At 39.0% G+C, this 22480-nt stretch overlaps 1 protein-coding gene across 6 annotated transcripts in view; it reads right to left on the reverse strand.

Annotated features, from left to right (window-relative positions):
- The window catches only part of CDK19 (cyclin dependent kinase 19), a 134859-nt gene that overhangs the window by 59922 nt on the left and 52457 nt on the right, over positions 1–22480 (reverse strand). For all 6 annotated transcript variants that reach the window (XR_011140169.1, XM_068938032.1, XM_068938036.1 and 3 more), the window contains 2 exons: positions 18006–18116; positions 7350–7490 (listed from right to left, as the gene is read on the reverse strand). Coding sequence is in view for 5 of the 6 variants with exons in the window: in XM_068938032.1 (XP_068794133.1) it covers positions 7350–7490; positions 18006–18116 (252 nt within the window). In the remaining variant the exon portion in view is untranslated. The remainder of the gene's footprint in view (positions 1–7349; positions 7491–18005; positions 18117–22480) is intronic.

Here is a 22480-nt window from a genome sequence, read left to right on the forward strand (position 1 = left end):
AGAAGTGATCTCTCTGGCTGCTCAGTTTGGGCCTTCCCTTTTTGCTTTACTTCTGATGGAAGAAAAACCCATAGTCTCCGTACGGCTAAAGCTTCCAGGTAATCCTGTGAGAGAAGAACAACTACTGCGTTTTCTAGTACCCACGTTTTCACAAGAAGGCAAAGCTGAACTGCTTGAAAAGACATCTTGCCTTGAAGGGACTAAAGGCCTGCCTGAGCTGGCGCTGGCCACTGCATGGGCTTCTAGTGGCTCTGCTGAAGATCTACCCTTGAAAAGGTACTGAGTTTATTATTATTACAGTGACCGAATACTTGGGGGGGTGGGGGGGGGGTGAGAGGGCTGAATCTGTGAGCTCACATGTCGGAGCATCCTAAAGCCTCTGGGCATTCTCTTTTACAAACAGACATGCTAGGTCCAAATTGTATCAAACCTCAGCTGTTTGCTATGCCCTTCTGCCAAAATTTACCAGATCAGCGCCCCATAAATTCTGTACGTGGCAGAAGCGCATCAGCACTCCCTAATCCACTCCAGGAAAAAACACAACCTGATTACCTTAAATGCCCAAGGAAAATAGCTTGAGCTAATGCAGCTGCCTTCTAACAAAACAAACTACAGAGTGCATGCACAGACCCCCTTGCTTTAAAAGATGCGAGGAAGGTAATAAAAAAAGCTGAAGATGGAAAATGAGTGGCAAAGTCTCCAAACCACTGCAGTTGGATACCTCCTCCCCAAAAAAGTGATTGTCTTAAATTAAAAACAATCTCTATGATTTTTGGCTCAAAAGCAGGAGAGAAGCCCTGGAGAAATTCTAGGATGAAGTCAAGAAAGTCGGGTGCGAGTAGCAGGGGAAGATTCCTGGTGGCAGCTGCCTCCCCAGATCGCTGTACTCGCTAGGAAAGGGGACTAAGGCTCCCAACTCCTCTCCTTAATAACCTGAAGCTTCCCAGCTGCCGGGAAGTGGCAGCGAGGTGCAGAAGATGAAGAAATACTAAGAAACACAGAAAACAGCAAGCAGGGAGCTGCCCCCGTGGGGGAAGATCGGGGGGAATCTTCAAAAACAAACTTACAGAAACAGAGAAGGCTGTTTTGAAGAGAAAGGATTACACTGGGAAAGCCACTTGTGGACATGGCAATATCACTGGTTTAGCCCCACTTGGCCGCCGAAGCAGTCAGGAAAGATCCTGCCCAAATAAGGTTTGGGCTCAACTGTAGCAATGGGGAGGAACACTGCCAAAGTCTTCAGAAAACCAAGTTTTCTCTACTGCAGCGGAAAACGAGGCAGAGTGTTGTAGTTCACAGGGCATACACACGGAGGTAACTGAAAAACCGAACTGCAGAGAAAGACGACGACTTCCCATGGGATCTCCTCCTCTCTTCTTTAGCTGCGTCTTCTGGAAAGTTTTTGTTTCGGTTTCTCACCGAGGTTCCTTTTGCCTCTGTCTTCCTTCCCCATTTTCTCCTTCTGCCCGCTAGCTCCGAGTAATATAAGCCACATACACAAACTCAATCACCATCTTCACTCAGATGATGTACGCATCAGCTTCAAAACCCTAAAACATTTTGCCTTTCAAAACGACCAAAAACAAAAAACAAAACAAAAAAAAAACCACACACCCCACACACACCACCAACAATAACAACAACGAATCTGCTTCAGGATTTAGTCAGTTGGTTGCAGCTGTCTGACATACTGTCCTCCCTTCTCTGCCACAGCGGAAGGAGGAGAAGTTCCCTTTTCTCAGCAACCGCAGTTCACAGTCCGGATATTTGCTTTACATGCCGAAGAAAGTGGATTTATGCCAACATGATGGACTGTAAACTGGGGAACCTGAGAAACGGGCGCTCTCTGCTTTCTGTCGCTGGCAAAAATAGTGTTTTAAGCCCCTGCAACTAGATTCTCCACGAAACACAATCCAAATTCCCCAAATCTTACACTTCTTATGGATAACATCTCAAAATACACAGAAATTTCGGAGGCTCCTTTTACTTTTACTAGCCAAAAGGTGAAAAAGGCACCAGCTGAAATGGTTAAGTAGGTACCGAAATCGTTGAGTAGGAGAGTAGCTACAGATCACACGCTTAATACCGAGCCACCAAAAACTGAGATCTTTGAGATCTCCCTTGCCCACTTGGTTCCCACCCACGTCCTGCTTACACAAGCACTGTGTAATTGCATGCTCAACCAGCTCAGGGATGAACTCGGACGCAGACCAACCTCTTTGCGAGTCTAATTTTAACTCACGTTAGTTTTCCAATCCCTAACTGGAAGAGGAGGCGGCACAGGCAGGGGAAGGGAGGAGAGGCAGAACGGCCTCTCTGCAGCAACACTAAATTATACCTCATGAATTGCTCAGGGAACCCCAGTGTCTAGGATCCATACTCACTCTTCCATATACTTTAGACACCCAAATCTTCTTCTGAACAGAATAATACAAATTAATAACTAGAGTGAATTAGTACACAAGAGTGAAGACTAGAATCTTTTCTAAATCTCTGCAGTTTTAAAACTCACGGACACCTCCTGTTCCATCAGAACAGCTTAATTCTGCTTTCTGTATGCAAATCAAAATTGCGAGTCTTAAGGTTTGTTAAACGTGGATTCTTTCATATCTCTCTCTCTGTTGCTTCATATACTCAAAGGATTTTGCTCTAAATTAATCTCTTTAATTTGTAAAATGTCACACAGTCAATTTAAACATTGTAAAGCAGTAGAGGGGCAACACCAGAAAAGCTGGTAAGTGACTGGTTAATCAGTATTTGATAATAATAAAAACACTTTGGGACTTTGGCTGCTTTTGTGAGGTGAGTTTATAAGTCTAATGTATTGCCTAAGTTTGCAATATATAGTACAGAATGCTGAAAGTAACCGAGTGACACAATCCTAGGAAAAAAACAAACAAACAAAAAACCCTCATTCCTCTAGTGAGCTTGATTTCCAAAATTTGTTTTCCACCCAATGGTTTTAATAACATCAAGCAGAATTCTAGAGAAATGCTCGAGGACATAACTGGAATCTTAAATGATTTCCTCAATATGGTTTCTGTGCACTTAAAACATCTCATAGATAGTATCCCCTCCAGGGGAATCAATCCTGTTACAAATAGAAATGACTTTATCAAGTTCTAAAGGAAACGGTCTCTGCCTGCATTTGTCCACAAGCAACTAACATCATCTACAAAAGGGATATTAACACAAGAAAGAACTGCCACAACCCTTTTTTCTGTTAATGCGAACATGCACTGTGAACAGTGTTGGAAAAACTCCATTTGAAGAGTATTTTTCAGATCTTAAGAAGGTCCCTGCAAGGTAAAAGCCTTCACTGAACGTTGACGCAGACTCTAAGTGGTTCAGGTCTGGGGGAGGAGGCGTCCAACATATCATACTGCCCTGAAGTACTGCATGAAGTACGCGTGCTGCATCTTCTACTTTGCTGTTCTCTAGAGATACCGACGACAGTTTTGTATTCCCTACACAATGTGCAGAGAGCTCTTTAAGAAAGAAAAATCGAAAACCAAAAGCTTAGCATCAAAAGGTCATTTTCTAATATTCTACGCAGTAACCTCTCTTTATAATGAAGGCCCCTACCAGCTAGCAGAGCCAAGAAAGCCACCCCCTGCTTTTTCCCACGTACATCTTTCGGGAGCGTTGCTATGTTGAAAAGGTAAAATTCCTTTTGGCCAACAACACGCAATCCGGTAACAAATTACCAGTCCAAATGCCTCGACAGAAGAACAAGTCTGTGAATTCTTATAGATGCGTGTTGCCTCCAACATGCATAAAGTGACACAATGCTGTTCAAAGCACTCAAACCCAGTAACGCTCCTATCCCACATTCTGTACTGTTTTGAATCTTACAGTAACAGTAAGGAAGGTCACAGCTAAATATTTTTAACTGACAAAAAAATAACAGTTTATCCAAAAAAGTTATTCCTAAAAGCCCCGTAGCAGCTTTCAGTCACTTTCAGGAAAATAAAGCCAGAAACAAAATAAGATAATCCCAGCACTACAAGAAATTAAGCTATATGCTATACTAAATTATGTTCATAAATCTAAAACTGTAAGCGTCAGTATATTTAAAGATGCAACTTGTCTCAATTTAGTCACTTTCCTATATTTGGACTCATACAGAGAGTTTAAGCTGACATAAATCTTACATCAGAAGAGATTAAAGTAAATATAAATCACAAAATTCTCCCTTTTAAGAACACTTGCACGTTCATCTAAGAGTTAAAAGGGGCGTTTTAACAATAAACTATTCTGGTCTAACCCAGACAATGCCAGAACGCCCTATTCTGCTTTCTGCTGCTATCTCCAACCTCGTGCTTCCTTGGCACCAGCTCCAGTATATACCTAACCTCCCAGTGAGCTCGTTCAGGGAGCTAATCCTGCAGAAAGCTAGCTTGTCAGGAAAAACCTAAGTATTTCTCTGCTGGTTTAACCCCCTGAATGAGCTCACCAGGAGTGAGACCAGTGTCGCCGGCCAGCCCACTAAAACCGGTGGTAATGCCTGGTGGCACTGAAGAGGGGAACGAGACTGTCTCCTGGTGGTGGAAACTAGCCACTAGCTGAGCCCAAGTCTCCAAGTTCATCGATTTTATTACTCTGCAATGATTTTATTGGCTACTACAGACCTTAAAAGTAACTTAGGAGTAACAATTTTCAGGTATCTAAAAACACTGATCCATTGAGTGGCAGAAGTTTTTTCCTGAAGAACACTTAGTATCCTCATTTCTTTAAAATCGCTTGATTCAACACCAGATTAACATTTCAACAAGGTTCCTCAGACACTTCCAGCAAGTACTCAAGCAAATACTTAACCTCTAATATTTCTGCTTTTTCACTGGAATTTTTATTAAATAAATTCTAGACATCATTTCCACAGATAACTGAGGAGAATTTGTCTAATGTTGTAATAAATAAAGAACTTAATTTTTTTAAAAAAATACAAAGAAATAAACATAACATGACTTTTATGGATGTCACTGTCTTTGGTCGACATCCAAATGCATGCTAAAAATAATAAGAACAGAGTTATATTAAACTAGTAAAGTACAAGGTGTCTTGATGCAAAATACTGGTTTGCATAAAACAGAAAAATATTTTTCCAGAGAATGTAAACTAAACCAGCTAAGGGAAAAAACACCAGACAAACAGCTCTAAGTATTACAAAGACACTGAAGATTGAGTATTTACGTATTATGTCAGAAATAGAATCTAGTGAAATGGTTCCTGAGGTACCATTTTTAGAACTAAAAATCACAGATATGAGAATATGAATAAGAGCTACACAAAAACTTTTGTTCAACTAAAAATCCAAACGAGTTACTAAAAGTTTACATTAACTCCTAATTTCAAGGGCAAACATGACACATCCAGATAAACATCAGCAACTTTTGTTTCTATGTTCAAGATACAAAATACTAATTCGAAATCCTTGAATTCTTCAGAAATTCACAATGATTTTGAGAAAAGGCAAGATACTCTGAATATGCCTTGAAATCACCAGTGTGCAGCAATTTTTAAGAGTTTTCATTTCATGGGCACTGAAGTGTCCAAGAATCCATTAGTTTAAATTTATTCATTTAACAGAACACATTTTTTCACAAATTTCTGTTCTTCTCCCTTCTCAATTATGAGAAACTCAGTCGAGCATCATCATCCCAGTGACAGGAAAAACAGTCTTCACTTTCATAAAAGCAATCATTACGTCCCAAAGCTCCAAGAGAAAAGACAAGAGAGACATTAGGCACCAGCTTTGCTGGAACACAACAGCAACAGATAAGACTTGTAAAGTAGCAGCACTGGTCATGCAAAACACCTGGTGCTGTGAACTGGAAATAGCAACACTTAAAATTCTCCGGGGTATTTGTTATTACTAACCTAGATACCATCTTTTATTTGCTACCAAGGTATCAAGTTCATGTATGGCATTTTGAGGCTACGTATTTCATAGTTCTAAGACACATGCTTCCTTTACACATAGTTGAATACGGACTTTTCAGGTGTTCTTTCTTAAACTGTATCTAATTACATCTCAACGTGCTGCAGAAGCAACAGCAGTCTCTTTAGGAAAGTGAGAATTGTAGTATTAAAAAACAGAGTTGTACTTGCTTCCTGCTTTTGCTCATGGCTACTATTCCAAAGGCAAAAAAAAAAAAGAAAGAAAAAAAAAATCACATAAATACATTAACATGCGGAATTTAACAGTAAAATTAACAGTAAACAAGGAAATGAGGTAAAAAATGATCCATCCCAAAACCTAACCACGGTTATGACCACTATTGTCAGATATTGTAAGAAAAATCAAATCAAATTTATTTCCGAAGATGTTTGTGCTTTCCATTCCACAGGCTGTCTTAATTTATTTGTATCTTTTAGAAAAACATTTGATTCATATCCAAAAATGAATCTAAGCCTGTATTTATTACTGAAGACACAAGAATGATTTATGTCTCACTTCCAAAACTTCATTAGTGGCTGCAAGCTTCTGGAGATGCATCACTCTTTCGACCTACCAGAGCAACTATGAAAAATATGCAAATATTAGCAGTGGTTTTATATGCAGATTAGACTACATTTCTTGCCTTTCCTACTACGGATGTTACTCTACCAGGGCAGCATAACAATGAGAACAGATTCTGGTGTATTAACCATTATGTTGTTTTTCCTCAAGCCAAAACTTCTAGTCATACTGCAAGTGGCAGCAAGCATTATACCTACACTAGTATTCCCTCTTTGCAACCGCTGGTGGCACTCCACTGAAGTATTAGGAGTGGTGGGAAACTAAGAGAAAAGGGTAACGAAGACAAGGCAGTTGGCTGCCCTTGTAATCTGCAATCAACTTAAAGAGCTACTTTAGGTCATGAGAAATTTCAAAGACGACAACTCTTTCATAGCTCTCTTCCCATGGTCGGAAAAAAAAAAAAATCACATGGAAAAGAAATACTACTTGAAAAAACTACTCTTTCACTAGCTTTTACGATAAAGTGCACGTAAGCCAATGTATGAGGGCATCAATCACTTCCCTAATTAAGTGCCTTTTGAAAGTAATGCACAAACTTATAAGAACGTTCAACATATATCAGCTGGCTCACACACTGTTTTCAGATATTGGTATCTGCAATCCATTTACCGGATGTAGCGTCATTGTCTTAGTACAGATGACTCAGATAAAAACCAACGTGAAAACACAGTTTGTTTTCATGTTTAAAATCTCCATTCGTCTCCCACAACAATAACAGGAAGAGCTGTACGGATCGATATGCAAGATTACTTGCATAGGGATTTTTCTTCTACCCATGAAAACGTATGTAAAACTTTCTTAACCAGGTAAAATACGCAACACTTACCAGATCTCTATGAAGCACCCAGTTTGCATGGAGGTAATGGATTCCATCAAGAATCTGGTAAAGCAGTGATTTAACCATAGATCTTGGCAACTGCATGGGCTTTTTATTTGCTTTTGAGGCACGGTGAAACTTGATAATATGCTAGAAATAAAACAAGTAGAAACATGAAGCGTTTTAGATAAGTAAGAAGTTTTGTCAACTATTAACACTAAATAATGGAATGAAATACAAAGTTTGTCAAACTTTGCAATTAAAAACAATAGTCGCGTGCCCCCAATTTTCTTAAACTGTTTTTTGTTCTCTGGGTTGCTTTAAAAAACGGCTGTCGAGCTCTTCACAACACCTAAAGACTGGCTACTTACCTCCATTAAAAATTCTCAGACCTTCTCCTCTCTCCCACCTCACCCACTGGGATCCTCTTATCCTCACAGCTGCTAGAGCCGAAGTTTCCAAACCAGCAGTAGCTACTGGGAAGAGGCCTGCACTTAACGTCTTCATGCCTTCCCTCCTCTCCAAAGATGCCCGGGGCAGAGCACTTGCAACTACTTTTGTGTTCCCCCCATAAATTGTAATCCCAGCAGACGAGATTAAAAACAAAACAAAACCCCACACAGGACAACGTTACGGTGAAGTCGTGTACAAACATCTAAAAATGGCTATGTTCTCACTTCAAAGCTTTGCCTGTAGATGTCATTGGTGATGAGAAGCTAGCGGTTCCTGGATTACAGAAGTCAGTCGGTCGTTAGGGGATAGATATGAGAACAAAGAAAGCAAAAAAGGGACCCCAGCATCAGTCAGGGGAAGGAATGAAAAGAAGGAAATGAAAAAGACTACTGAGAGATCATGAAGTATTCATAAACTAATTAATACTTATTGTAAGATGAGTTCAGAGATGAAGGGTTAGGTTTGGTTTTGCTACCCTGCACAACGCAAGAAATGAAATGGTGGGGGGGGGGAGAACGGGCTTTCTACGTTGTCAGTCCTCAGACAAGGTGGGATCATGAGAGGCACAAACCCTGTTTTAACATCCTGTCGTTCAGCAAATTAACCGAGCCAGTCATTCAGATGAATATGTATCCTCTCTTAAGGAGATTCAAAGCAGCACCTCAAATAACAAAACAGTTTTCAATTATGTGCTTTTTTTAGGACAGAAATTATAAAGGCTATTTGCATTTCTACTGAGAGCAATTCAGAATGCTAATCTGAACAGTGACAAGACTATTAATTACTCCGTTCTTTAAATAGGATTTGTCTAGTTCAAGATCTCCCTTCCTCAGCCCCCGCCCCGAGCTGAAGAGGCAGCCAGCGGCTGGGCCTTCATTACACCTCTGCTCCCCACTCCCCTCCGAGCTTGCCACTTCTTGCTCCTATGAAAACAGTAATGCTTCCCTCACAGTGAACATCACCTCCAGCTGTCAGCGGCACTTCAGCCACTGTGCTTAGCAAAAGGTGTAGACAATATCCTTGAAAGAGAAACAAAAAAATTGCAGAAAATCCCAAATAAATCAGAACAAAAACCTGGTTATTGCCTGTCCACATTAACGTTCCCATTGATCCTTCCACTACTAGAAAAAAACAACAGTGATGGCTGTATATTAAGGAAAACATCCAGGATTTAAAAAAAAAAAAAACTATAGGATTATCAGTTTTTAATATACAAACAAGGCTTAGTTAAACAAATCAAGCTCTCGGTACCTTATTCTTCAATTGTGCAATTACTCTGAAAACTATAAGGAATCACTTCCCTAGAAAATTCTTCCTGTTGTCATGCTGCAAAAAGATTTTAAGGCAAAAACTTCGGTTGAAATATGGGAGTCCCCACCTTCCAGTATGTACACCGCTCACTGGAAGTGACCCTCAGGCGTAACTACAATGTGATTTATAAAGTAGTAACTCTACTACAAAAACAAATTACAGTAAGAAAAAAAATATAAAAGCAGCAACAGGCAAGGGTCACCATGCAGAGACGCATAAACCAGGCCAAGTAATAAAAACTAAGCCCTCAAAAACGTGGCACATGTAATCACTAGAAGGGATTACTACACTCTTAAAAACTGACTTCACACAAAACATTACTCCTTATAATACGAAGGCATATAGAAAATGAAAGTGCAAAAGGACTCAATGGGACAAAATTAGCAGCTATGCTGCACTCACTAAGAACGGTATGCCTCCCGCCCTTATACAGCGTCTTGGGTAGAGGCCTTGCTGTCTGCGCTGTGATTTTGGGGGAAGAGGGGGCCATTTCTCCTCTTCCATAGGAACGCCTGTACAAGCTTTTGAGGCACACAGGCCGCTCCCTCTACCCTTACGCTGAGCCTAACGTATGCAAGCTGCCTCTGAACCACAGCTAGTGCAAGTTAATCAGTGCAATGCTGAACCTAAACTAAAACGTGCGGCCTCTCCACTGGACTTGCTAGCTCAGGCTCACCGCCACGCTTGCGCGGCCGGCTCACGTCTCAGAGCATGGCAGAGCTTGCTCCCATTTGCCCATGAAATATCATTTGCACACATCCTAAATTATCTTGTTCTCATGATGGTTTGTCCCAAGGTTAGAAAGGCTAAGAAAGCGTGCTCCTTCCTTTCTGCCTCGGGTTAAGTACGTGATTTTGTTTCCCTCGACCCCCAGGGCACTGTACGTAGCTTCCAAAGGCCAGCTCACTTGGTTCCTGCGTTCTGCTGTGTTTTGTTGCAGTTTGTTTCTTGCAAAGAAATCAGGAAAACTACTGCCACATAACCACAGCCAACACAAGGTGCTTCTACACGAAGAGAAGACCTCTAGTCTACTAGAGACACGTAGCAAATGGCTCAAACGACATCTAGTGAGGCAATTCACAGGACAGGCTTACACCACCTTCAAAATTTCATATCCTCAAATATCTTCACCAGTAAAATTCAGTGAAGAACACGAGAGAGATGTCAAAATGCCACAAGAGCAAGAGATTCAAAATTTTTTCTTTGAAGATAACATAAGTTTCTCCAAAGAGATTTTTCTTTAGATGTCTAAATCTAAACAAGGAGCTTCTCTGCTAATTTCAACTCTACGTGTTTTTGAAGTGTACAAGTACGAATTGCAACTGCTAGTTTTTCTTTAAGCAGGCACTATCTCCACTAAATAAAATTGTTTCCTATAAAAGTGAATAAAAATTATTGCTGCCAACTTACTCTAATATAGACAGGTTTATATTAGTCACAAGAGCAGACTTGACTCCATCACAATCAAGATTTGAGGACTGAACTGAAATTAAACTAAAAATACACTGCAGGGCCAAATAGTTCAGGGAACTAAGATGCTGAATCAGTCCCATGCCACTGGAATGAAGCCACTGCACTTGTGACCAAGTCCTATTCTCAAGAGGTTTGTGGAAAATCAGTTCTTCCAACTTCTTGTATGCAAGTACCCATATAAAAAAAGACCACTACATAAGCAGGATCAAACAACTATTTTAACAGCAGCATCCATCTAAGAATCAGAAGAGCAAAGGGATGCCATTACTGACCTCTACCTCTTGCCTCTACTGCAGGCAATGAGCACAAGCCCTTTCTTATATTTCTGAAAATATAAAAGAAATATGGCCCTACTACTGCTGTGGGAAAATATTCCCCAATTTAAAAATAAATAAATAAAAAAGTTAAAAAGGTACAACAGAAGTAAATGAACTGTCATAATTTGACAAAAGAAATCAGGCAAGGATCAGGTTTATCGTGCTCCTAAGCAAAGGATGCCATACTAGCACAACTACACTAAAAGAACTATAACCTGGGCAATTCTGCTGACCAGCTATAGCAGAGAGATGTGCTCTTTCCATATCACAAAACATTTAAGATTTAACAGTTTAAATTCAAGACCTCAGCTGTAGAAAAGGGTACAGGTGACAGCACAAGCTAGTATGTCCCTTACACATAACTGCACTGTGCAAATGAAATGAGGCATGCTGTACCAGCTTCAGGTCCTGAGCAGTCCCAAAGTGCAGTCTTAAGTATAGTATGTAATATCCATAATCTTAAGGCTAATGAGGGTTTGGATAATTTCAGTCTTCTGGTGCAGGAAAAAAAGATAAAGTCAATACACAAAAATACAGACATACGTGTTTAAAAAAAAAAAAAAAAAAAAAAAAAAAAAAAGGAATTACAACCACGGTCTTCCTCTTCCCTTGATGACTGCCCTGACCACAAGGCTACAGAACCACGCTCTTTCTTTCTAAGATTCAACAAAGCTTTTTGCCCAGCAGCACAGCATTCCGACTGTCTGGTAAGCAGAGAGTACAGACTTGAATCCTACCAGGTTTTGGAGGTGACTGAACCCAACTAAGTGCCCTAATCTACTTTAAGCAGTAACGGGACCTTCTCCTACTTAAAGGAGTAAGAAAAGGAAATAAAAGGAAAAAAGTATTTTCTTCTGACTGTGCTGACACTATAGAGTGCCCTATTTAGACTGCTGGGCTTTATATCACTGCGTGCCCACCGTGCTCTTAAAAGAGCATCCAAGACCTTCTGTAGTGCTCCCTGGGGCTATAGGACACGGCAGCTCCTCACTTTAAAGTGTGCGAGCTCCTTGATGAATTTTACCCACAGTAAATAACCACTATGAACAAAATGCGACTTTCCACAATTTAGTCAAGTCAGAGAGGCGTGTTTGTAGTGAGAAGATGAGCAGAGAGAGGGTGAAATAGCTTCAACATCCTCTGTTTTTTCCCCCCTCATTGTCACTCGCTAAACCTAGCTTGATTCCCCCCTTCATTCTGGTAGCGCCCCGAAAGGCTGGGAAATACCGAAGCACATTCAGCAAAACAGTCCAGGGAAGCCTTACGCTAGTGTGCACTAGATGAGTTGCATGCTACAGAAGAGAAACTCCTCCCCAAGGTTATCCCCCCATAATTTCATTTTAATTTGTAAGAACATGGCAGATGACATTTTTAAAGACCGTATAATTTGAATTTTAAAACTGCAGATAACAGCAAGCTCTCGTTCCGATATAGCTAAGAAAAGAAAAGAAGAAACGTGTGTCATACGAGGGGAATGAAACTTGAAGAAGCATTCAGTCTACTCAGTAAAAGCGGCCAACTCAGTTTCCCTTTCCAGGCAACTGTTTTTTCAGATTCCCAAATATTAAAAACATGCTGCTGCTGATTTGATTCCAAAAAAGTTGGCATTCTGAGACAAACTAGGCTTTCACTTTTGAAAATAAACATAATGTAGAAATATTTCCATTTCTTTCATGTATTTTGCTTTAAACTTAAACAAGGTATTAACTTTGTGGTAGTGGGTGATTTATAAATAAATTAATATTTCAATCACCACCACTAAAATATAAACTTATTACCCCTCTAGAAAATTAGTTAGCCTTCTAGATGCTTTCTATAATTTGCTATTTACACTCTCTGTGACCATAGATCTTATTTACTAACACTCTCTGTGACCATAGATCTTATTTACTAACTGTATGCTCCTCGTTTTCAACTTCAAAAATGCGTAATAAAATTGAGAGGGAAAACTAGATGTACAGACTTATTTCAGTAAGACAATTTTAACTTTATCAAAGTCAAGATCATATAAATGGCAATATATACAGAAATGAAACCAAGCTAAGCAATGTAATAATACGGTTGCGACTCTTGAAAGAGTATTCAATCCCTTTGCACAAGTGCTTTCTACATCGTCTTCTAAGCGGCCTAAGGAACTTGAAAATTGGCTGATGAGGAACAACATGCATTTTTCCACGCCTTCTACCATAAACCATGCAAATATAATGCAAGACAACATAAAACAAAACCATTTAGTTTGTTCCCTGAAAACCCCTAGTATTTACTCAATAGTTAAACGAGCATCCGACAAGGTCCTAACCTAATTTTGGTCTGCTACAAAGGAAGTTGAGCTGCTGCAAATGTATGCTATTTGTGTCAAGCCATTCCTGACTTCAAGAACTGCTGTTCAGTATGACAGAAGCTAAAATAAAAAAGTTAGACCTGGAAAGTTTTCATGAAAATAGGAAGTCAACTAAAAAGTGAGATTTTACATGTGTCTGACAGAAAGTTACAGTGTGAGCTCCCACCTTGACAGACATAAGATGATCCGCACAGGAGCTCAACTTCAAGATACAGATCCCTACGAAACCTGGCCTCTTGAGCCCTCCTGCTCAAGGAAATGCTTGTTTAATATCACAGGAATCTCTATCAAATGGAAATGCAGCTATGGCAACCTGGGCACCTTCCTCAGCTATGCTTTCCTACTCTCCCTGCTGAAGTGAGTAGTCTGTCTGCACCCACATCTTAGCAAAACTTGTCCTTCTATTCAATCCCTAATCCAAGCTTTGAGAAGAAAGCAGAATTATGTCAGGTATTTCCAACGCACCGCTAAACAAGTATAGCTATGTTTTATTACTCAAGAGTCTGAAGTTTAGACACACACTAAATCTGTCCCAGGGTCAAGAGGAAGATTCAGATTATATGGGTTTAAAATAATAATTTAATAAGAATAAAGAATAAAATGATTCCTACCCTCCCTCTTCAGCAATCAATACCCAAACAAAGGTGACCACCACTGTTAAGTATTAAATGTAAAGCACCTAAAAGTCCATGAAAAATAAATCAAAATCTAAGGCAGTACGTGCACTGAACATGCACTGTTTGCACAATTCTCAAACACAGGCAGCAAAGATAGGCCCAAAAAACCTGAGTAACATTTGTTTGCTGTTCCAAAGATAAATCACACAACTTTGTACGCCTATACTTGGAACTAATTTTAGACTCCAAAGTTTTAGACACCAAAAACATTTTGTCCAGTGTATTCAACAAGTAAAACAGAACGAAAACAAAAAGTGGGTAAAATTATTTCTACACGGACCACTGAAATTTCCAGTTCTGGGTGCACTACAACTATCGACACAATAGTCCTTTAAAAAAGGGGGTAGGGGGGAAGGTGTTATATATTTCAAATAAATCTGAATAACATCTTAAAGTGCATATGCCTTACGTAGGAAGTTGTGGACAGCAGTCTAAAACTTGAAACTAAGGTAAAGTAAGAACATATATGCAAAATGAACAGGAAAACAAGTAATTTCTTAGTGATAAAAGAGTAAACACCCACACATGTAAAATGAGCGCTTCTTTTCAATTCTAAAGGACAATAACGAGCATAGCAGAAAACAGACATATCAGTTGAGGGAATTACACTTTAAGAGAAAGAGAGATTTTATCCGCACACAGTTTGTGAGACTGTGAAGCCATAACTGCGTATTGGAAGAAGGGAACCGCAAAAATAGTATCAATTCCACACACAGACTTAAGATTAACTCAGCAACATGTTAACTGAATTATACTTTTATCTCAACATAATTTAAGCAAGACAGACAACCTGGATGAAATTTAAGATTAAAAGCATCCAAGACATTATGAGTAAATATTGAAAAGGGAATGTTCTTCACAAAAGGAGGAACAAGACATCTTTGGTTCTGCGGCTACGAACAGCTGATGCTGAACGTTTCAGACTATGAGGATATAAAAGTAAAGGCGTAAAGAAAAACATGAGAAAAAATTCAAGCCAGTTACTGGGAGTTAAGAAAGGATGTCTCAACAACATATGAGATATTTAACAGTACTGCATTCAAACACATTTTTAATCTTGTGTCAAACACTCCTTTTACACTGAGGGACCAGCTAAGGAACCTTGCACTTACTACTTCACAGCATAAGCATGTACGAGCAGTGATGACTCTGTAGACAACAAATGGTAAGTTAACATACGTGGCACACCCAGTATCCTAAAAACTTTACCAGCTGACAACGACCAATAACCAAGAAAATCATTTGTGGATTACACTGAGAATTACAGAAATAGAAGTCAGTAGGTGCTATAAATCCTTTGGTCAAAAGAATTGCTATATTCTCAGACATTCCTTCCTCTAGCTTTATGAATGGTTTCATACTGTTACACGTAATATAATTTGAGAGGTGATGAAGGAAAAAAAAAACCTTTGATGGGCTTAGCAGTTAAACAGTGAACGTTGTGGGCAAGGACAACGTAATAAGTCTTCACCAGTATCAGTCATCAGTAGTTCTAAATTAGCATAGCTTTCCTCATCCCTTGGTAATGATACTTTATAATTTGCTGTAACTTCTGCTGGTATGCTGCTATCTATACTCAAATTTCAGATTTGAGCAGTCCAACCTTTGGGAGTTAAATACAAAGTTTTGTTTTGTTTTTTAAAAAAAGTTCTTGCTCATCATAAAAGAACTTTTTAATAAGCTTAATTGGCACCATCAGTTTTCTTCATTAGGATGGGACAATTTTTTCAGTATTACAAAATGAACAGAGTAAGATAGCATCTAATATAGTTTATTCATCTCTTGCCAAACGTTTCCAGTACAGAAGCCCAAAATTTAATGATTTTAATTAATCTGACGTTTGTAAGCGATGAGCACTTACTCTTCTCACTGAAGCCAATAAGAGTTACTAAAGGTGGGCAGCTGTGAGTGTAAGGCCAATTCCCATATTTAAAGACAAATTTTGGTAACTAATTTTAGATGCCTGCATTTGAAACAGTCGGTCTCTCTGAATCTACATCTCGCCAGGGAGCGTACATCTACCATTCCAAAACTTAAAATTTTTTCACACGGATCCCCACAATGAACAGAATGATTTTGTTTTTATGTAGTGCTGTGGGGGCACGCACAGGCTGCTACACAGTAACAAAATGTGCCAATCCTCTACTAAATCTCTACCCCAAAGAGCTGAAAGGGCACGAGCCGTAAAGCACAGGAAATGCAAAACACGACACAACACAGACAGAATGACAAGTGGTTATTATACTGAAATGCGTTACAAAATAAGTGGATTTTCAGGAGTTTTTTTTTTGAAGGAGGATAGCGAAGGATCTTTACGTACGTTAATTGGGAGGCTGTTCCATGTGTAGGAGGCAGCGTGGAAAAAGACACAAAGTTGGGAGTGAGCAAAAGAGACAAAAGGGGAATTTAAGAGCGATGCTTGGGAGGTGCTGGCGGTAAAGAAAATGAGGACCAAGGTTAAGCCAAAACCAAGAGTGCCTTGAATATGGCTAACTTTATGCAAAGGAAATAAAAAAAGAACTCCTTTAGAGGCTTAAGAAGCAAGGAAACATGGGCAAGTATACAGGACAGGAAAATGATTCGTGTAGCATGTTCCATAGAAAAAAGTAAAGAGTTAAGAAGTGGGAGACCAGTTCACACCAAATAACTACCATAACATTCAATCTCAAATCACATAAAAGAATTAACTGTATTGAGATTACCACCAAAACCTAGCCAGACGCAGGGAGTGGTAAAAACATTAGACTGCTGTGATCTAAGGCTGTTAAATCATGTGAAAAAAATCATCACGTAATGTAAAAACCACAAGCCCAAGATAAATTCAAATGAAAAAGGTTAGCAAAAAGGATTTTTAAACTTGTCACTCAACATAGCAGTAAAATTTTTTGTAGTTGCTCTATAAGATGAGTAAACTCAATTGATGCACAAATAAAATTATGTCTATATAGCTTTTAGCTCTTGCATTCCTACTCATCATCTCTGCCATCAGCAGTTGTGAGGAATACACAAACTCTCAGTGCACACTGAACGTTGATGAAGAAAACTCTAAAAATGCAAAGCTGTCACCCTACAAGAGAAATCAAATTTAGTAATTTTTAAGCTTATGAAGGACAATGAAATCTCATTAACCGATTTGTTCTGAGCCAAGTAGCCTTTTCACTTGGTCTAAGTTTACTTACTTCCAGATTACAATTTTAGTTGTGTCACTGAGAAGTACGTATGCATTAGCTACTGACAGCTAAGTATAAATAACTGAGCAATTTGTCAGTAACATCAGTAATGGCAACTTCTCTACTACTAAAGCCTTAAAAAGTAATATTATCACTTCGCCTTCTTGCCAATATTTTCAAAGGAATTATAAACACATTTATTACTCTTAGCAAGCGTTTGATATCTCTTGGGCTTAAAACAAAACCCAGACTCAAGCACCTTCCATCTTACTGATAGGTGTAGAGCTTGAATATATATCTCTCTGAGTTTAACTCATACGTCACTGCTGCTTACCACTACAACAGGTGAAACTAAACTCTACCACACTTTCTTGGAAACTTAAAAATTGACATTTAAGTCTCTACTCCTTTTCTATATAGTGAAAGCATATCGGTAGGCCTAATTAGCCAGTGCTTACTAAATTTTCATCCCACTCATACCGATGTCCCAAATTCACCAGTTAAAACTAACGATTGAATGTTGGTCACTTTCACGACATCGCAGGGAAAGGAGTTAGTAAAGCAGTCTCTCGCCTTTTTTTTTTTTTTTTAAACTACAGGAAAAAGAAAACTAATTAAAGATATTTCTGATCTCTATTTTAAGAGATCTCACTTTAGGAATAGTTTCTTTTAACTCTGTCTAAATCTTCTAGGGAAGCTCTGTTTTGGTTTAAAAATGAAATCTGACATTTTAAAAGATTCTCCATAGCCTTTTGTAGGTTTCAAAGGGAAGATCAAAGTAGACTGAGAACAGGACGTCAGTTAGACGATTAATTATCGACCAAAAGAATTATGTATCTCTGCATTATACGAGCGTACACCACACACACTTCAGTTTGTTCAAGCTCACACTATCTCAGAAACTCAGGCAAATCTGTACTTACCCACAAATCGTGTTCAGCATAGTCAAACAGGAGCCAAACCTTTCTGTCGCTGTGAGAAAGGAAAACCTTCTGTAACGCAATCACGTTGGGGTGCTTCAGCTCTCGTAAAAGCTGCAAAGAAACACAACAATCTTTTTTTTATGTCTGTACTTGCTAAAGACAGACAGACAAACAAACATCAGGTGCCTTACCACAACTAAACAAACCAAGTTACTCACGCCATACTGTAGCCATGCAAGCTAGCGCCCAAGAAAGCAAGGGTGCAGCTACGCAAACCAGCTGCTGAGTGTTAGTTAACACAAATTTATTGCATCTGAGCAGTCACCACTGCAACTGCTTGAATGCATACTCTACCCAGGACAAATGCAAGTTAGCTGAGCCTTCTTTCAAAGAGGAGTAACTAGGACAGATTTATGCCAGGTTATAAACGTGCAAGCAGACAATTAGGGCAGATACTAAGGCTGTAGATTCATTAGTTTCTCAGTAACTTATTCAGCTAACTCAATCCTAAAACAGGCCCTAGAAAAAAAGATGCCAGCGATTCAACGCATTATCTTCAAAAAGTCAAAATTAGAAGGATGTAAAGAGCCTCTGTTGTGCAGGCTCATTGTTCTACAAACAGCTGACCACCACTAGCTATGCTTCTCCCTTTCCAACTCTCAGCTCACCCCCAAAAATAAGAAGTTACTTCAGAAAGTATACAGGACATGCTGTGTGTTTCCCAAGTTGATATAGCTGTATGTGCATCCCTAAGCCAATGGGTGCATAGCCATTCATTTATCTCAGATTCTATCTTAAAGTAAAAAATGTTATTGCATATAAACCTAACAGTTCTCCTGTTACAGAAACATCATTATGGTGACAAAAGTGAACATCAGAATTTAAAAATGCCAGAACAAAGCTTCTGCAACTGTACTTTTCTCCAGTTGTTTGCGTGCACGATACAGTGTTTGACTGCCACACAATTATTACCTTAGCGTACAACTTTCTTCTGCGCGAGATCCTTGCTTTACTTGCATGGAAGTCTAGAGAGCTCTTCCTCCCAAAGCAGGAAGGTCATTTCAAAGAAAAGTTTACCAAAAACTGCTAAGAAATATTATTCTTCGCCTTCTTCTCAGAAGTAGCTGAGCCACTATGATTCGTATTTAAAATAAGGACAGAGGCAAGCCAGAGAGGGCCAACCACGCCAGCCCAGGTGGTGAAGCCTGCCAAAGTCCCGGGACAACGAAAGCAGCATCTCATACAGAAACTACTGAGCAACTTTAAAAACAACCAGCGCTGCCTGCAATGACAGTACCCAAAGCACCAGATACTAGGTAACTGGGATTTGAACTCTGTCGTAAATAAGAAACAAGCCCTTATTTGTATTGAGAAGGGCTATCACCCTCAAGGCGTCCGCAAGGTGGAAAACAGAGATAAAGCCCCCAACACGGATGAGAGACGGCAGCTAACGGAGTTGTATACAGCACGTCGGCTGAGCCGCAGGAAGCGAGCGCACGATCTTAGCTCTCGGCCAACGCATTCAGCGCCGCAAGGGAGCTGCGTAGCTGTTACCGGAGCCCCGAACCAAAGACGCAGGGAACGGCAAGCGTGGGAAGAGGAAGCCAACGTGAAGGCCTCGCCACAAAGGGCCGATGTGCTCTTGTCTGCATCTGCAGCAAGTTAAAGGCAACCAGGTCTAAGACCTTTTGACTAACACAGTTTCTTTAAATAAGAGCCATTTTTAATAGATAGGGAATAGCCACAGCAGCACTTAAGACTCCTGCATCTAACGTTTAAACCCCTGACACTCCTAAAAGAGGAAAGCTACAACCCGAGTACTCGTACAGCAACAATATCCACCCTTCTTTTAATGGTTGTTTCAACTGCTGTTCAGTAATCCAGAAACGAACCCAGGATTAGTGCTGCGTGCCAGCAAGCCGAGGTCTCACGGTTACTACACCCACAATTAGCGAGCACATGAAAGCATGCCCAGCTGCTGAAGTCACCGTTTGGCCAGATGAAATCAGTCCTCCGAAGGAGCCAGGCAAGCAAGGCCTCCAAAAGTACCACTCTCTTGCCAGTGCTATTTTTTAAGATATTGCATTCATAAAAATGATTGATCATCTCTGTTTTATCTGAAAATTGCTTGCATCTGCAGCACTACTATATAAATTACTCGGCACTGGTTTATAATGGTGCATCAGTGAATGGAGTATGGTATCAGGCACATTTGAGAGAGAAGTCTTCCCTCCCCCCCGCAACTTTACAGAAAAAGACACAAGATGCTGATTTTACGGAAAAAAAAAATTAAGGAACGAGAATAATTCTCATTTATATTCTCCTTTGGCCATACAGGTATCTGCCAAGACAAGAGATCTTCTAAGTATTATTACAAATGTTTACATCTCTTCCCATTTTCCAGCAAACTGAATCATTTAAATGCTTTTTGTACCATGCAGGAAGTGATTTCCTCCTTTTGTTTTTTCTTCTCCTTAATATTATGAATTTCTAGCTCTAACAAGAGAGAAGTTGGTATCTACTGAACTGAACAGTAGTCATTTCTAGGTATCACTTAGGTGAGATAGCAAAATTATTTAAATTCACTTAAACAGTAAATTACAGAACTCTAGACTATACAAAATCTAGAGATTAAGAAAAAAATTAGAAGCACCACATAAAATCCCTATATCGGAAAGTTGTTTTTACTATTACTAAAAATATTGAAATTCGATAACCTTTTAATCTACGGAAGCCCAGCCAAGAGGGAGAATTTCTAGTGTCATGATTTAGTGGGTTACTGAGCCTGTCATTGGCAGCATACATCATGACAGTAGAATGCTGTGACATGTTCAGAAAATAATCTTTAAACTAGGAAAAAAATCTTACAGCAGATACATTACTAGACTTTTTTAATTATTACTACATTTTCCTTAAAGATACTATTTGCAGCAATATGGATATATAATAACTCCATCTTCTTTAAGAAATGAAATAAAGAATTCTCACAAAATAAAAACTAGGCAGGAAAAAAAAAAGCTAGAGAGACTACAGCTCCATATCAAATGCTAGCATTTAATAAACAAGGTAGCAGAAATACTACGTACGGCATAGGAATAAAAAAGAATGCCCAAAGTTCTTTCCATTAACTGAAAGACACTATGCAAAAATGAGACAGGAATACGTGCATATTAGGCAATTCTAAGGAACAACATTGTTAGTGTCAAATAGAGAAATTTTATGTAGCTATGGTCACCTATCAGAGCAGCCTGATTAACAAATGAAACCTGCAAGGCAAAAAACTTTAAAAAAAAAAAAAAAATCCACATCATGAAAAAGGAAGATTCTTTCACATTTAAAAGAAAAATGGTAAATTTGCTATCCAAAATGGCAATAATATATATTCATTTATAATGAGTAAACTTTTTAAATTCATCTTTTTCTTTTGATTCAACTTAGGTGGAAAAAAAAAAAGCGCTCTTATCAAAACCAAGATTTTTTCCACGTGCCCAGAATCAAACTGTTCACGTATGCTCTTAAACAAAGATTTTTATAGAAAGCATTAGGAAGGACTAAGTTCGTTTCATAGCACATGGGTTGAGCTTCTGACTTAAAATGTATGTATCCGACCTTAAGCTGAAGAATACGGTACTATAAGGCAACAGAGAAAACTGCCTCTGTAAAAAGGTATTACACTGTATTTTACAGCTACTGAATGACTGTTTATAGCTGCAATCATAGATGGAAAGAGCTCCCACCAAATTAATAGAGTTTGTTGGCGCGCGTTACAGAAGCACTCGCTACCTGCCCATTTTTTCAAGTCTGTTCTGCTCTGAAAGCAAATTAACATTCCTAAAGAATTTCAAGAGTAATTTTTCTAAACTCAATTGTAAATGAACAGATTAAAAGCAATCAATTTCATTTTTAAATTTGCTACCTAGAAGACCATGAGATGTTCCCAATACTGTAACCATAGCAGCAGCAACAGCCTTATAAACACAATATATTTTCTGCTCAAGAAGAGCCGTTATACAGCAAAACACTACCTATAGACATAAAATCTTACAAAGCATCTAACAGCTATGTTTAAGAGGACACTCAAAATTTAATACAGAATGTTTGCAGAACGGGTTCCCTGAGCTGAGTTCATTTTCTATTTATATCAGACACTGATCAATATTAAAGATTAGACTGAAAATCTGTCAAATCCTATTATTCCACCTTACAGTACGTAAGAGGAAATACTTGGAAGTTATCATTTAGAATATTTAAATTAGTTTTTATCTTACCTATTCTGTGCTCCAGCAGATGAACAAATAAGTTCATTATGGAGGAAGACAACTCAATTTATGCATTATTCTCCCTTATCTATTTTAAGTGAATACTTTCAGCAATTTTCATAAATAGTCATTTTGGAAGACCTTTTGTAGTTTTCACAAATCATGGATCTTTATACCTCCTTCTTCTACTGAACTGCAACCCCAATATAACAGCAG

This window comes from Struthio camelus, chromosome 3 (assembly GCF_040807025.1).
Source record: "Struthio camelus isolate bStrCam1 chromosome 3, bStrCam1.hap1, whole genome shotgun sequence".
Taxonomy (NCBI): domain Eukaryota; kingdom Metazoa; phylum Chordata; class Aves; order Struthioniformes; family Struthionidae; genus Struthio; species Struthio camelus.